General features: G+C 38.0%; 1 protein-coding gene across 1 annotated transcript in view; it reads right to left on the reverse strand.

The window, feature by feature from the left end:
* LOC126263238 (synaptic vesicle glycoprotein 2B-like) overlaps nucleotides 1–17622 on the reverse strand; it is a 340497-nt gene that overhangs the window by 135646 nt on the left and 187229 nt on the right. Inside the window, exon 4 of the mRNA XM_049960322.1 lies at nucleotides 9925–10087. Coding sequence (XP_049816279.1) covers nucleotides 9925–10087 — 163 coding nt within the window. The remainder of the gene's footprint in view (nucleotides 1–9924; nucleotides 10088–17622) is intronic.

A 17622-nucleotide genomic window follows, 5' to 3' on the forward strand; every position in this document is an offset into this window, starting at 1 on the left:
TCCCTAATGTTCTCTCTGAAACTCTCAACAACCTCTGGTTCTTTCAGTTTATCCAGGTCCCATCTCCTGAAATTCCTACCTTTTTGCCATTTCTTCAGTTTTAGTCTACAATTCACAATCAATAAATTGTGGTCAGAGTCCACATCTGTCTCTGGAAATGTCTTACAATTTAAAACCTGGTTCCTAAACACTGTCTTACCATTATATAACCTATCTGAAACATTCCAGTGTCTCCAGGCCCCTTCCACATTTACAATCTTCTTTCAAGATTCTTAAACCAGGTATTAGCTATGATTAAGTTATGCTCTGTGCAAAATTCCACCAGGCAGCTTCCTCTTTCATTCCTTACCCCCATTCCATATTCACCTACTAATTTTCCTTCTCTTCCTTTTCCTATTATCGAATTCCAGTCACCCATGACTATTACATTTTCGTCTCCCCTCACTATCTGAATGATTTCTTTTATCTCACCATACATTTCTTCAATCTCTTCATCATTTGTGGAACTAGTTGCCACATGAACTTGTACTACTGTGGTAGGGGTGGGCTTTGTGTCTATCTTGGCTACAATAATGCATTCAAAAAGCTGTTTGTAATAGCTTACCCACATTCCTATTTTTTTATTCATTATTGAACCTACTCCTGCATTACCCCTATTTCATTTTGTATTTATAACCCTGTATTCACCTGACCAGAAGTCTTATTCTTTTTGCCACCAAACTTCACTAATTCCCACTATATCTAACTTCAACCTATCCATTTCCCTTTTTAAATTTTCTAACCTACCTGCCTGATTAAGGGATCTGACATTCGATGCTCCAATCCATAAAACACCAGTTTTGTTTCTCCTAATATGTAATGGTAGTAGATCCACTAGTAATCAACCATGTAACAGTAAATAATGGGAAAGCACTTTGAATACCTAGGAGAAATCTTAATATATAACTTGGATGAGTAACAAGAAATTATAAAAGCTCACAAATTAAAATAGTCTACGTGCAATAAAAATGCCTATCATTCAAAACTAATTTAAAACATTGAGGTGACATATGGAAGTGGAATTATTTTCAAAATCACTCACGAAAATGGAATCAACACAATCCTAAAAGTAGAGACGAGAATGGGTGGACCATGCATAAATCAGAAATATCAGAAAGATGGATAATTGCGAATAGCATCAAATGAAGCAGTGAATAGCGAAGCGGAGCCCAATACAGATACTTCACAGAAGAAAAGGATCTATTTTTTGGCCACATTATGAGGACACCAGAAACTAGATTACCAAGAAAAATTATGAAGAAACTTTGGAACATGAATCAACAATTAGGTTGGATAAAGGAAATCACAGAGGGTTTGAAAGAACTACAATGAACCCTGGATGATCTGAAAACAAAAACAGAAGGTTTAAGGAAACTGAAAAACATACAAAGATTTAAACTAAAAATAGAGAAACACCATACAATGAAAAGGGCATTTACAGATGAGGAATGACAAGAAAGATCAGGATGAATGAAAAAGTACTGGGCAATTTGAGAAGAAAACCTACTGGAGAAGGTGACCAGGAAATGACTGTCTGAGGTGGCCCAATGACTCTGTAAACATAGAAGAAGAAGTTAATCACATAAAGTTATTGATCATAATGCTTTTACTAAATTTTGTAATTTTATGTAAAAACTTGTGCAAAATAAATTTACACGACTTCTTAAGCACCTGTGTAAATGTTTAAACTCTTTGCTTACAATATGCTTAGTATCTCTGGTTTCTTGCCTTGCACTTGGCAGGAAGAGATATTTTATTAGTGATTCATGTGGTTTCAGAGAGAGATATGTATTTTTGGAAGAGCTGATTTATCTTGCCTGTTTACAATGAAAAAATGAAGACAAAAATTTATGGAAACTCATACCACTTATGGGCAGAAGCTAAGGTGAGAGTCCAAATTAAACTTTGCAAATAATTTCCTCAAACTGCTAAAGCCTATGCCAACAATAATACCTTAAAGAAGACAACAAAGCCAAAATAAAAGAGCTAACTACCAGATTATATAGTTTTTCAATGTGGGCATGGCTACTTGCAATTTTGCACAAAATCACAAATATCTGTAAAATTGATACATCACTGGAAATATAATCCCTGTTGTATGAGCATGTCACACATGGGTGTGTTATCTGGGATCTGGAATGGTATGAAGAAATTACAAAACATTGAATTGCATTTTTCACATAGCCTAAAGGAGAGAATTAAGATAGACATGTAAAATGCAATGAAATCCACTCCACCAAGAGTGTCTTTCCGCCATCCACCTAACCTTCGTAACCTCTTAGTTCATCCCTATGAAATCCCCAAACCACCTTCCCTACCCTCTGGCTCCTACCCTTGTAACTGCCCCCGGTGTAAAACCTGTCCCATGCACCCTCCCACCACCACCTACTCCAGTCCTGTAACCCGGAAGGTGTACACGATCAAAGGCAGAGGCACGTGTGAAAGCACCCACGTGATCTACCAACTGACCTGCCTGCATTGTGACGCATTCTATGTGGGAATGACCAGCAACAAACTGTCCATTCGCATGAATTGACACAGGCAGACAGTGTTTGTTGGTAATGAGGATCACCCTGTGGCTAAAAATGCCTTGGTGCACGGCCAGCACATCTTGGCACAGTGTTACACCGTCCGGGTTATCTGGATACTTCCCACTAACACCAACCTATCCGAACTCTGGAGATGGGAACTTGCTCTTCAATATATCCTCTCTTCCCGTTATCCACCAGGCCTCAATCTCCGCTAATTTCAAGTTGCCGCCACTCATACCTCACCTGTCATTCAACAACATCTTTGCCTCTGTACTTCCGCCTCGACTGACATCTCTACCCAAACTCTTTGCCTCTGTATATGTCTGCCTGTGTCTGTATATGTATGGATGGATATGTGTGTGTGTGCGAGTCTATACCCGTCCTTTTTCCCTCTAAGGTAAGTCTTTTTGCTCCCGGGATTGGAATGACTCCTTACCCTCTCCCTTAAAACCCAAATCCTTTCGTCTTTCCATCTCCTTCCCTCTTTCCTGATGAGGCAACCATTGGTTGCGAAAGCTAGAATTTTGTGTGTATGTTTGTGTTTGTTTGTGTGTCTATCGACGTGCCAGTGCTTTCGTTTGGTAAGTCACATCATCTTCGTTTTTAGATATATTTTTTCCCACGTGGAATGTTTCCTTATATATAAACAAAGATGACGTGACTTACCAAATGAAAGTGCTGGCAGGTCGACAGACACACAAACAAACACAAACATACACACAAAATTCAAGCTTTCGCAACAAACTGTTGCCTCATCAGGAAAGAGGGAAGGAGAGGGAAAGATGAAAGGATGTGGGCTTTAAGGGAGAGGGTAAGGAGTCATTCCAATCCCGGGAGCGGAAAGACTTACCTTAGGGGGAAAAATGGACGGGTATACACTTGCACACACACACATATCCATCCACACATATAGAGACACAAGCAGACATATGTAAGGACCGACATGGTATTAGAAGGTGGAAAGTGTAACATTAGGTTGAAATGAAAATGAAAGATAAAAATATATGGGGAGAGATAAAGGTGAACTAGAAAGCAACTGGAGATCTGGTATGAAAAAAGGCGAAAAAGTGTTGGTTAAGTTGATCCTGTGGTGAACTTGGGTTGGTAGACAGCGATGTGCATAAAGGTTAGGTGGTTGTGTTGCCGCCAACACACATTAAAGGACGGAGAAATTCGGGAAAATTTCGAAAAAACGTGTAAATGTATTAAAAGGAGTGGTGTTGTGGTGAAAGATTACGAAAATGGGGCTAACAATTGTCTGACGAAGAAATAATGACGTTAAAACCTTTGGGGAGCGGCTAAAAATGATCAGTGATGTGCGAAAAACGGAAGTGGAAATAAAGTGAAAGTTATTAGAACTAGCCGAAATGGTTGTTTAATACGTGAAACGAGCTGTTATTGAACTAGAAACGGTGGATTTTATAGCAGCGGTAGTGTTGAAAGCGGAAAATAAAATTTTTTTGGTTATGGTTTGGAAGTGTGTTACGTATTATTGAGTATATATAGGCGGGATAAAATTGTATAGTAGATTGCGGTAAAAAGGGGAAGGTGAATACAAAGTGAGACTACTGGTAAAAACAGAAGGAGAAAATATGAGAAAATAAGACGACAGGAAAGATTTCAAAATGCAACAGCGACAATACAAACGTAATTGTTGGGTTCAAATTAATGATATGGTTATAATAGAGGGAAACATTCCACGTAGGAAAAATATATTTTTCCTACGTGGAATGTTTCCCTCTATTATATATATATATATATATATATATATATATATTCATTGTGCATGTCATATACATATAAAGTTCATTTAGTGAGCATGAGAACATTGTGGGAATTTCCAGTGGCAGACGCTGCAATGTGTGGACATGTTGAGTCTCAGACAGGCACAATGAAAAGACTGCTAGAAAAGGAAGCTTTTGATCAAAAGGACTTCTTCGGAATTATAAAACATTCACGCAAATGCAACTCACTTACATATGATCACTGTCTATGCCTGCCGAGGCCAGTCACCCAGAATCCGAGTCAGGTGAGGCTCAGCGGATGGTAAGTGTCCCCTAATCCGGGGTTCTGGGTGACTTTTCCAAACTCTCCCCCTTTTCATGAGCCTCAACAATCCTTTTCCTTCACCACTCTTCCTTCCCTTCAAGCCTTCTACCAGAAGAAGGAGCCACTGGCTCCAAAAGCTAGCAAACTGTAACACATTTTATATGTGTGTTCTCCCCTCCCCGCTTGATGAATAGATTCATTATCTACCCGGCAATTTATATACTTATATGTTCAGTAATATATCTAAAAACAAAGATTCTGTAACTTACCAAACAAAAGCGTCGGTACATCGATAGAGACGGTGTGTGTTTGTGTTTGTTATTGTCTCTATCGACGTACCAAACCTTTCGCTTGGTAAGTTACAGAATCTTTGTTTTTAGATTTTTTTCCCACATGGAATATTTCCCTCTATTATATTCAAATCATTACATATTCAGTAAACTAGATAAAAAGCAGTAGTGTCATATTCCAGTGAGGAATTTGAAACTTTTAGCACACAGCAGAGGCATATAGAGGAACTATCACTCAAGTTTAAAAGACTAGCTGATCATGCATAGGATAGATAGGTACCCATAAGAACAGTTAATAATGGGAGGGACTCTGTACAGTATACATTCACTGTAAAGAAACTTCTGAAGAAACAGAGATTACTACATAATAGGTGTAAAACAAAACTTAGAAATATGAATAGCAGGGTGGTGAATGAAACACTTTGGTGTGTCAAGAGAGCAAAACATGAATCATTCAATGACTACTGCTGGAGAATATTGTCAAATGATCTTTCACAAAACCAAAAGAAATTCTGGTCATATGTAAAGGCTGTTAGTGGCATCAAAGTTAGTGTCCAGTCACTCACAGATATGACAGGCACCGAAATTGAGGGTGGCAAAGCAAAAGCTGAAACCTTTACTCCATTTTCAAATGTTGTTTTACAAAGGAAAACCCAAGAGAATTACTCAAATTTAATCCTTGTACCACTGAAAAGCTGAGCGAAATAAGTGTTATTGTCAGTGTTGCTGAGAAACAGCTGGTATCATTACAATTGAACAAAGCCCCAAGGCCTAATGGAATCCCTATCAGATTCTATACTGAATTTGTGGCTGAGTTAGCCTCTCTTCTAACCATAATCTATCATAGAATCCATGAGCAAAAAACTATGCTTCAGTCAGAGCTGTTCCATGTACTAGCTCATATTCGTAGTTCTAAATTAACATGAACTATGGCATATTATGCACAATTAAATGGAAAATATGGAGATTACAGCCAACATTGAAGGCAGCAGTTACATCACATAATAAAAGTTAGTGGAGTGGCATCATTCCTACAATTCTGCTAGGACTGTGTTGCTGAGTGAAAGAAGAAAGTTACTGAATAGCTGCTGAGATACTGTACACCATGACTGTGATACAGCATTTTGATTTCATTGCAAGGCTGGAAAACAAACAAGAGGTAGATCTACAATTGTTCACTTCTAAGTTATGCCAATATATGGATAAACTATGCCATTCAAAACGTTCCCACAAGATAAAGGAAACACCACTCATCACTAAAAATATGCATAATATGACTCATTTGTCTGTGAGAAATAAAAAAGTTAAAGCCAAACTAGTGCCTCCCTATGAAGGTCGCTATGACATCATGGAATGAAATCAAAATATTTCACTGCAAAAATTAAAGATATGGCAACTAACTTCTCAATTGACCAACTGAAACTTGCCTACATCATTGAGAAATGAAATACCAGTGATCCACAAGAGAGCCTACAGACCACTACACCTGTGAATGAATTACCAGCACCACAAACAGTGTTACCTAACAAGGTCACCTGATTTGGTTGAGTTATTAAACTCCCTGAAAAGAACAAGTATTTGACTTACATACTGAGGGAGAGAGGATGTAGGGTTATGTTTATGTTCATAACCCACAGTTCTGTACATATTTCTTCTTTGTGTTGACTTTATTTTTCATTGAAAACAATGAGCATTTGAAATGTGTTGTGTAAAAGGAGGTCTAGGTTTCAGTTGTTCAGTTTGGAGTGCGCAATCTTCATCTTTATAAAAAATGGAACTTTTCAAATAAAATTTTGAATTAAAAGTACTGTGCATTTTACAAGACCAACAGCTTGAACAGGATAAATAGCATGTAGAGCTCATCAAAACAGTCTTTGTAGAGCGCCTTCAATACCAAAATATTTTAATTTCCATAGTACATTTTTGTAATTTACAAAATCAAAGGCCTCGATAAGGTTGCACAAAAAGCTAACACATTAATTTTTCATGGTTATTTCTAACAGAACCTAGTTTGTGAAATCATTTGCTGCTTTTTCAGTAGATAATCCTTTATAGAGCCAAAGCTCAGCAGTTGTTAAAAGGTTGCAATTAGAAAAGTTGTTTAGTATAAAATACCTTCCAAAAATGTTTTGAGAGAACATGGAGGAGACGTCGACTTATAACTATAGGTCACATGCTTAAAACCATTTTTGTTTACCACTTTTAGTCTTCCAGGAAAAACATCCTGACTTGTTGATTGATTACAAAGTAACTGAAATAATATTATATCAAGTCAATATAAGATTTCATTACTTTTGTTAAAATACCCTCATTGCCAGAAAATGTTCTTCTTTTCAGTGTTCTAAGGATTTTTTGTGGTCTTTTTAACAGCTGAGTTGGCAAAAGTTATGCCAGTTTGTGTAGTATACAATGCATAAAGGGTGATTATAATTAAAGTTAAACTTTCAAACTGCTGTAGAAATAACACCACTGGTCAGAATGACATCAAATTGCAACGAAATTATATTGGAGAAGGGGTAAAACGTATGGCAGGAGAAAAACAAATAGTTACAAAATGTGGCAATAGATGGTGCAATAAGCATCATAATTTAACAGTGGTCAACTACAAATGGCAAATGAATAATACAACAAGGCCTAAGGTGCACATTTGAATTTAAATAAACTGTAGTACTCAGTGTGCATGGGTGTACAGATGTGGTACTTTTAGTTACGTAAGTCCATCCACCATGGCAAGGTCATATCACATCGGATGGGAAAAATTGGTTTTTAATTGTCCTGAGGCCAAAAACTGCATAAAAAGCATCAGTCACATTGGTTTTTAATTGTCCAGAGGCCAAACACCACATAAAATGCATCAATCAAAATCAAATTGGATTATTAATTTCCATGTGACTGGTGCAAAACATGTTCAATATGCTGTCCACTGTTCTCTGCAACAAGTTGAAATCGAGAAGCAGCATGGTTCAAATGGCTCTGAGCACTATGGGACTTAACATCTGAGGTCATCAGTCCCCTAGAACTTAGAACTACTTGAACCTAACTAACCTAAGGACATCACTCACATTCATGCCCAAGGCAGGATGAGAAGCAGCGTGTTCCACAACTAATCCAAGTTTTTCCAGGGCCACATCCAGAATGTGTTGTGCAATGCATGCCTTCAATGCAGCTAATTTTGCAATCAGAACACTGAACACAACATCTTTTAGATAGCCCCACAGCCAGAAGTCACATGGATTAAGTTCAGGTGATTGGGATGGCCAGGCTGTAGGGAAATGGTCTCTGATAATTCTACCATTTCCAAAATGGCACTTCAGCAGCTGCTTAACTGGATTTGAAATGTGTGGAGGTGCGCCATCTTGCATAAGAATGATGCCATCCACACGTCCACACTGTTGGAGAGCTGGAATGCTGTGGCTGTGCAAAAAACACTCATAGCGCTTACCAATGACAGTAGAGGTAACAGGACCGGAAGCACCTGTCTCTTCAAAAAAATATGGCCCTATGATAAATGATGCCGTAAACCTGCACCATGCAGTGGCCTTTCCAGGATGAAGTGGTACTGGTTGATTTGTGTGTGGATTTTCCATTGCCCATATTCGACAATTCAGTGTACTGTCCACAAATCTTCCACGGCCAATAATTGTCCACTTCCATGTGAGCAAGAAATTCTAAAACAAAAGTCTCTCTTGCTGGCAGGTCAACAGGAAGCAACTCATGCACATGGTCAATTTTGAAAGGGTAGCAAAGAAGGATGTTTCGTAGGATATTACACACTGTGCTCATGGGTATGTCCAATGTTCGAGCAATTCTTCATGCACTACACATTTGCACACCACCACTCATCTCCCCTTGTATTGCTGTGGCCACTGTTTCCACTGATGTCAAATCAATTTGTTTCCTCCCTCCACCAGGTTGCACACCAAAAGAATCTGTCTTTTCTAAGTTCCGAATCATTTTCTCCAGATCCATAGCAGTCATTGGACCAATGCCTTTCCTCAAACCCTTCAGTATCTGGAACTTCTGCACATTTGCACACCACCACTCGTCTCCCCCTGCATTGCTGTGGCCACTGTTTCCACTGATGTCGAATCAATTTGTTTCCCCCCTCTACCAGGTTGCACACCAAAAGAATCTGCCTTTTCTAAGTTCCGCATCATTTTCTCCAGATTCATAGCAGTCACTGGACCAATGCCTTTTCTCAAACCCTTCAGTGTCTGGAACTTCTGCAGAGTGATGTGTGCACATCATCATTCTTGTAATACAACTTTACACGCAGAGCGTGATCCTGCATTGAGACAGTAATAGTGAATGTCACAGATGTGAAAGGAGGAAAAACCATGTACCCAGCATGTTTTACCAACTTCAATGGGTCGTGCACATGACAGGTGTTTTATTTTCATATTCTGACACATACAGTGCCATCCATTGATCAATTTTCAACCTATTGTTTTTCTTGTGCCATATGTTTTCCCCCTTCTCTGATAATATTCCGTTGCAATTTGCCATCATTCTGACCAGTGGAAGTTTAACTTTAATTATAATCGCCCTGTATATCTAATGGATCTGCTTGCAATGGCCCAGTTTTTGTCCTTGTATCTTCAACTACTTTAGGACGATTTCATTGCATTATTTGCCAATGATATGCATCCAACATCATCTGTCTTCCAGGTACTGTCATCCTTTTTTACTGCCAATTTTTCCGTCATATTCATGAGGGTATAGATTTGGGTATTTTCTATGTGTATGACACACACACACACACACACACACACACACACAGAGAGAGAGAGAGAGAGAGAGAGAGAGAGAGAGAGAGAGAGAGAGAGAGTACATAACAAGAAAAAGACTAACAGGCTTCTCTCAAGACTGTGACAAGCGTCTTCTTCGGCTAGATGGTTAATACTTTCTTCTATCCTGCTTGCAAATGTATTCTACTTTACTTACATGCACTTATAGATAAAAGGATCTATTATATCTGTGCGTCATATCACATAGCTACAAGTAGATCTACTTACATTGCACCACTCAAGAATTTTATGGCAACCAAAAAAGCAAAGCTCTGGGTGAAACTGCCAATAAAATTCAAAGCTCCATCCAGAAAATAAGCAATGACCAGCAGTTTTCTTCTTCCAAGCATGTCTGACAAGAAGCCCCACAGAAATGACGTGGCCACCATTCCTATGAGAGTGAAATATAAAAGGTATTTAATAGTGGAATTATTATAATTATTAACTCATTAAAATATAATGAAGATTTCATGCTTCTGTGACAATATATATTTTGGATTTAATTTTATCTTTCATTACACCCAGTTTAAGTCCTTTCCTGAAACACTGCCATATATCAGGCCAGCAATTTAAGCCCTCGCTTTCTTTTTACCTGGAAAGAAAACATCCCCAAAGGACTTCTGCAGTGTATAACAATTATTTTATGGGAATGGTCTAACGTCTTGCTTGTCATCCATTCCTCCACATTCAACCTATTTTTAACACCAGTATCAGCCTGCAACTGCTTTATACATGTTACCTAATCTCTCTATTTAGCTCCAGCTTTCCAATGAGTTCCATTCATTTGTCTTTACCACAGAAGCAACACTGTTGCATTGCCCAAAATTTTTCTGGACAAATCTTACTGCCTTTCTTTGTATGTCTTCCACGTCTGTAATCAAATTTGGTGGCATGTGTCCCATACAAAACTGCAGCAATTCAGATGATGCCCTAGCAAGAAATAGCATCTATCTTGGCTCAGTTTCTTTGAACAGCCCTTCAAGACTTTCATCACTTGGAAGAGGAATTTGTTTGCTTGCAAAAGACCCCTCTCTTGCTATTAAATGTTAAATCTATAAAAACCTTACAGTTAGCTGACACAAAAAGTATCTCTCCCTCTAACTTATACCCAAATGTTGTCTTGGATTTTCTGGAGCAGAAACTGACCAGAGCACACTGACACTAATTCAATTGTTGCAAGGTTATCCTGATGAGCCTGATAGCCCCACAACTAGTGGTGAGTAATACAGCTTTCTGTCTTGATGACATCAGCAACACATTATGACAACTGCTGAAGGTACAGCTTACCTGTAAGAAGCCATACACAAATAAATCCATACCCCTGGTTGGAGAGGAGGTTTCTGTATCATTTACTGATGTGAGAGAATATCAGATGAAACAGGGGCCTCTTTTGTTCCATGCAAGCATTCCCACACAAGGATACCTCCTTGACCCACTTGAATGGTGTCTTACTGCCAAAGAGGGTGCAACACTTTAATGTACACCACGCTTGTGCACTGCTAACAACATAAAACTCGTCTACTCAGGTGACCTTTCTTCATGCTTTGAGTGTGCAATGGGGATGTTTCTGTGGCCGTGCTAAATTTAAATATGTGCCCTGTAATGTGTGGGGAACATGTGCAGAGAAATTGCTTCTCTGTGTGTAGCAAGGAGATCATTCTTGATAGTATGGTTGCTCACTAATCAGTACAAACGTTTTTCTCCCATCTACTAGTTCCAGAGGCTAGGGAAGTTTTTTGTATAGACAGCCATAACTTAAAAGCAATCAAATGGAAGACATATCTATGAAGAAACCTGGTGACGACATTGGGTATCTAAAGATGGAGAGCAGATTTTCAATAATTGATGAAACAACAGCTTGGATGATTGACTGAGCTGGCCTTATAATATTAGCTAAAACTGAAGAAACTGCAAAAAGGTGGGAATTTAAGGAGATGGGACCTGGATAAACTGAAAGAACCAGAGGTTGTAGAGAGTTTCAGGGAGAGCATAAGGGAACAATTGACAGGAATGGGGGAAAGAAATACAGTAGAAGAAGAATGGGTAGCTCTGAGGGATGAAGTAGTGAAGGCAGCAGAGGATCAAGTAGGTAAAAAGACGAGTGCTAATAGAAATCCTTGGGTAACAGAAGAAATATTGAATTTAATTGATGAAAGGAGAAAATATAAAAATGCAGTAAATGAAGCAGGCAAAAAGGAATACAAACGTCTCAAAAATGAGATCAACAGGAAGTGCAAAATGGCTAAACAGGGATGGCTAGAGGACAAATGTAAGGATGTAGAGGCTTGTCTCACTAGGGGTAAGATAGATACTGCCTACAGAAAAATTAAAGAGACCTTTGGAGAGAAGAGAACCACTTGTATGAATATCAAAAGCTCAGATGGAAACCCAGTTCTAAGCAAAGAAGGGAAGGCAGAAAGGTGGAAGGAGTATATAGAGGGTTTATACAACGGCGATGTACTTGAGGACAATATTATGGAAATGGAAGAGGATGTAGATGAAGATGAAATGGGAGATAAGATACTGCATGAAGAGTTTGACAGAGCACTTAAAGACCTGAGTCGAAACAAGGCCCCGGGAGTAGACAACATTCCATTAGAACTACTGATGGCCTTGGGAGAGCCAGTCATGACAAAACTCTACCATCGGGTGAGCAAGATGTATGAGACAGGCGAAATACCCACAGACTTCAAGAATAATATAATAATTCCAATCCCAAAGAAAGCAGGTGTTGACAGATGTGAAAATTACTGAACTATCAGTTTAATAAGTCACAGCTGCAAAATACTAACGCGAATTCTTTACAGACGAATGGAAAAACTGGTAGAAGCGGACCTCGGGGAAGATCAGTTTGGATTCCGTAGAAATGTTGGAACACGTGAGGCAATACTAACCTTACGACTTATCTTAGAAGAAAGATTAAGAAAAGGCAAACCTAGGTTTCTAGAATTTGTAGACTTAGAGAAAGCTTTTGACAACGTTAACTGGAATACTCTCTTTCAAATTCTGAAGGTTGCAGGGGTAAAATACAGGGAGCGAAAGGCTATTTACAATCTGTACAGAAACCAGATGGCAGTTATAAGAGTCGAGGGGCATGAAAGGGAAGCAGTGGTTGGGAAAGAAGTGAGACAGGGTTGTAGCCTCTCCCCGATGTTATTCAATCTGTATATTGAGCAAGCAGTAAAGGAAACAAAAGAAAAATTCGGAGTAGGTATTAAAATTCATGGAGAAGAAGTAAAAACTTTGAGGTTCGCCGATGACATTGTAATTCTGTCAGAGACAGCAAAGGACTTGGAAGAGCAGTTGAACGGAATGGACAGTGTCTTGAAAGGAGGATATTAGATGAACATCAACAAAAGCAAAATGAGGATAATGGAATGTAGTCAAATTAAATCGGGTGATGCTGAGGGGATTAGATTAGGAAATGAGACACTTAAAGTAGTAAAGGAGTTTTGCTATTTAGGGAGCAAAATAACTGATGATGGTCGAAGTAGAGAGGATATAAAATGTAGACTGGCAATGGCAAGGAAAGCGTTTCTGAAGAAGAGAAATTTGTTAACATCCAATATAGATTTAAGTGTCAGGAAGTCATTTCTGAAAGTATTTGTATGGAGTGTAGCCATGTATGGAAGTGAAACATGGACGATAACCAGTTTGGACACGAAGACAATAGAAGCTTTTGAAATGTGGTGCTACAGAAGAATGCTGAAGATAAGGTGGGTAGATCACGTAACTAATGAGGGGGTATTGAATAGGATTGGGGAGAAGAGAAGTTTGTGGCACAACTTGACTAGAAGAAGGGATCGGTTGGTAGGAAATGTTTTGAGGCATCAAGGGATCACAAATTTAGCATTGGAGGGCAGCGTGGAGGGTAAAAATCGAAGAGGGAGACCAAGAGATGAATACACTAAGCAGATTCAGAAGGATGTAGGTTGCAGTAGGTACTGGGAGATGAAGAAGCTTGCACAGGATAGAGTAGCATGGAGAGCTGCATCAAACCAGTCTCAGGACTGAAGACCACAACAACAACAACAGTCTTGCTATGTTGGTACTACAAAATAAGGAGAAGCTAGAGCTGTTATATTTCTTGAGAAAATACAGCTCTGCTGAATGGTTTAACAATGATGGCATCACTTTTGGTAAAACATTTTGGAATTAAAGTGGTCCTCTCTCTATCAGACCTTTGGACCAGAATAACTATGGAGGATGTTAGCATCAGGAAAAACAAATCTGACATGCTGTGGGTGGAAGTGTGGATTGTTGGATTCTTTAATTGGATATATAGAACAGCAAACTTAAAAAGAACAATGAATAGGTAGAATTTATATATAATAAGAAGTAGTATGGTGGTTGGAAGAACAGGATTTCTGGTCAGGAAATACATGGTTATTAACAAATCTCATACAGGAGTATCATAGGATTAGGTCTAATATGCATAAGAAAATAAGAATAACATAACATCATAGTTAAGATGGACACAATGCCAACACTCACCACAGTAGTACAACTTTATCTGCCTACTAGCTCCACAGATGATGATTTTCAAAGTGCAAAACACGTCCAGGATCAGATATGGACAGTAATCAAAATTTATTGTTTATGCACTATATATTAAAAATGAAGATATTGCAGAAAGGCAGAAAGTAAAGAGGCAAGAATGGCATCAACTGAAAGACTCTCTGGCTGCTCAGAGTTTCAAAGACAGCATTATTGGAAAAAAGTGACTGAAACAGGGGAAAAGAATACAACTGAAGACAAATCAGTAGCTTTGAGAGATGAAATAGTGAAGACTAAAAAAAACCAAGCCTCAGTAGAAATCCTTGTATAAGGCACAAGAAATTGAATTTCAGGAAGCAAAATCTTCGATTGCTCATGAGTCATGACAGATGGGCTCCACATGTCCTGGGGTCTGGGTGACATGCACTTTCTTTTTAACCTTCCGCAGCATATACCTCTCTCCTCCTTGAGGAAGAAACTAATTGTTCAAAAAGCTAGGATAGTGTAGCACACTTTTATATCTGTCTATCAGCAGTACTAAATATCTTTCATAAAGTAAGCAGTGATCAGCAATTCTGTTTCATAATTTCATAGCTTTTGTGAGTGAATTTTACTTTTGAGATATTGAATTTAACTGGCAAAAGGAGAAAACATGAAATGCAACAAATGAAGCAATCATAATGGACCTGGTCGATTGCCAGAGGGGACTGTGGGGAGTGGAGAAAGCAAGTCCAGCCCCCATATAAATTGCCATGGGGTGAGGAACCATGCAGGAGAAACAAGCCATGCCTGGCTCCTGCAGTGCAGGCACCTTAACCTGTGCTTCATTATTCTATAAAAGCAAAGTTTTACACAGAGGTAAAAATCATTTAAACTCTGTATGCAGCTATTTGTATGTACTGTAAATGTTCATTGCACATTTCTTACATCTTCAGAAATGCCATTTTTAACTATTTTTGATGGTTTGAAACTGGGTCTCTGCCCAAAACTAGCTATCGAGTGAATAAAAAGTAAAAATTTGTAGCTTTGGACTGGTTTTTCATTTTACTGGTTAATAGAAGTTGCTGACCCAAGCTACTATTTATTTATTTATTTATTTATTTTATTTATCCATCCGTTGATAATAAATATTGTATGGATGTTGTCAAGTCATTTCAAAGAAATGGACACAAACAATATATACGTAAAAAAGTACAAAACAAAATAATACAATGAGGTTAATAATAATACAATGTAAGTAATATAGCCCATATACATCCCTGCTTGTTATTTTAAATGCATAGTCTGTTTTTCATAAGGCTTTAGTTTTGTCCTCCCTAAACGGCAAGTCCTTATATACACCACACTGCTTAATTATATATTTACATCACACAACAGCTGTCCTTTAAGTATGTAATGTAATGAATGATTAGGTAATGAATGATTAGGTAGGGCCTACATATTGAGTATTTTCCATTTTGCCTTTATAAATATCATCAGAAAAAATTTATTGAGCTACATAGTCATTTACACAATAAAAACATTGTTCTACTAGAAATTTTTTTTAAATTCTGTTTTAAATTTGTCATCATCTTCTAACTTCCTGATGTTGACTGGCAGTGCATTGTACAGTTTTGCACCGATATGGCTTACATGCCTTTGTGTATTCGTTCGTTTTGTTCGCTAAGTATGGAGTGCTGCGCTATTACGGGTATTGTAGTTATGAAAGTCGGCATTTGTCTGAAAATCTGCAATGTGGATCCTGACATACAATACACATTTGTATATGTATAATGATGGTATAGTAAGTATTCTAAGCTTTTTGAATATGGGTTTGCAGTGTGTCTGTGGATGACCGTGAGTTATTATTCAGATGGCCCTCTTCTGCAACAAAAAATTTGTTTTAGGCGCCCTGTTGTGGAACCCCAAAATATTATTCCGTATGTGGCAAGAGATTGAAAATAGCCGAAATATGCCATTCCAACTCCAGCATATCGGAAGTTTTTAAACTTAAATTCTTGTCATAACTGAAACGGAATTTGCCTTATGTATTGACAGGTTTAATAATGGAAGGAAGGCAGATTAATGTCCTGTCAACAGTGCAGTCATTAGATACAGATTTAATGAACATTGTAACTGCAACAACTTTATACATATATCACAATAAAAGGAAACAACACAAAATAGAATGAAGTACAGCACAGTAATACTGCACATGAGAATAACTACCTCACACAGTACCGTGAGGTAGGTAATGTTGGCCACAGCCAAAAGCACATGATTACCAGTCAAAGCCTTTAAACTTCCACCAATCAAGGAACTGATCAGTGAGCTTACAGTTAACACATTGTACAGGAGTTTAAAAAATGAGATGGTCAGAAAGTGCACAATGATAAAGCAAGAAAGGGTAGAGGAAAATGCAAAGTTGCTGAAGCATGCATGACTGTGAGAAAAATAGAAGTCATTTAACGGAAAATTAAATAAATCTTTGGGAAAGAGAGAAGCAGCTGTATGAACATCAGAGAGCTCAGACAGGAAACCAGTAATAAGGAAAGAAAGAAAGACAGAAAGGTGGAAGAGCATATAGAAGGGCTATACAAAGGAAACAAATTTAAAGATGATATTATGAAATGGAGAGAGGAAGTCAACGAAAATGAGATGGGAGATATGACACTGTGAGAAGCACTGAAAATCTTAAGTTGAAGCAAGACTGCTGAGTAGATGCCATTCGCTCAGAAATATTGAGATCCTTTGGAAGAAGATACCATCACAGAACTATTCCATCTGGCATACTAGATATATGAGACATGTGAAACATCCTCAAGACCCCAAGAAGGATGTAATAATTCATATTCCAAAGAAGGCAAGTGCTGACAGATGTGAAAATTACCACACCATCAGTTTAATAAGTCATCCCTGCAAAATAATGTCACAGGTTATTTACAGACTAATGGAAAGACTGTTAGACTGCTTACATTGTAATTCTGTCAGAGATAATAAAAGACCTGGAAGATAAGATGAATGGAATGGAGAGTGTCTTAAAAAATGAGTATCAACAAAAGGAAAAGAGAGTATTGGAATGTAGTTGAAACAAATTTGGTGATACTGAGGGAATTAGCTTAGGAAAAGATGTACTAGAAGTAGTAGAAGAGTTTTTCTGTTTGAGCAGCAAAATAATTAACAACAGCCAACAGCCAAAGTAGAGAGACTGGCAATAGTAAGAAAAGTGATTCTGAAAAAGAGGGATTTTTCTACAAAACTGAATCTAAATTTATGCATTAATATTTTATGGTCTGGTCAGAGTGTAGCTTTCTAAACAAGTGAAATGTGGACAATACATAGCTCAGACAAGAAGAGAATAGAAGCTTTTTTGTGAATTGTGTTTTATTCTTCTCATGGCTTACATTTACAATCCATTTGGTTTGCATACAGGAGACATGTCAAAAATTT

This window comes from Schistocerca nitens, chromosome 6 (genome assembly GCF_023898315.1).
Source record: "Schistocerca nitens isolate TAMUIC-IGC-003100 chromosome 6, iqSchNite1.1, whole genome shotgun sequence".
In the NCBI taxonomy this organism is placed as follows: Eukaryota; Metazoa; Arthropoda; class Insecta; order Orthoptera; family Acrididae; genus Schistocerca; species Schistocerca nitens.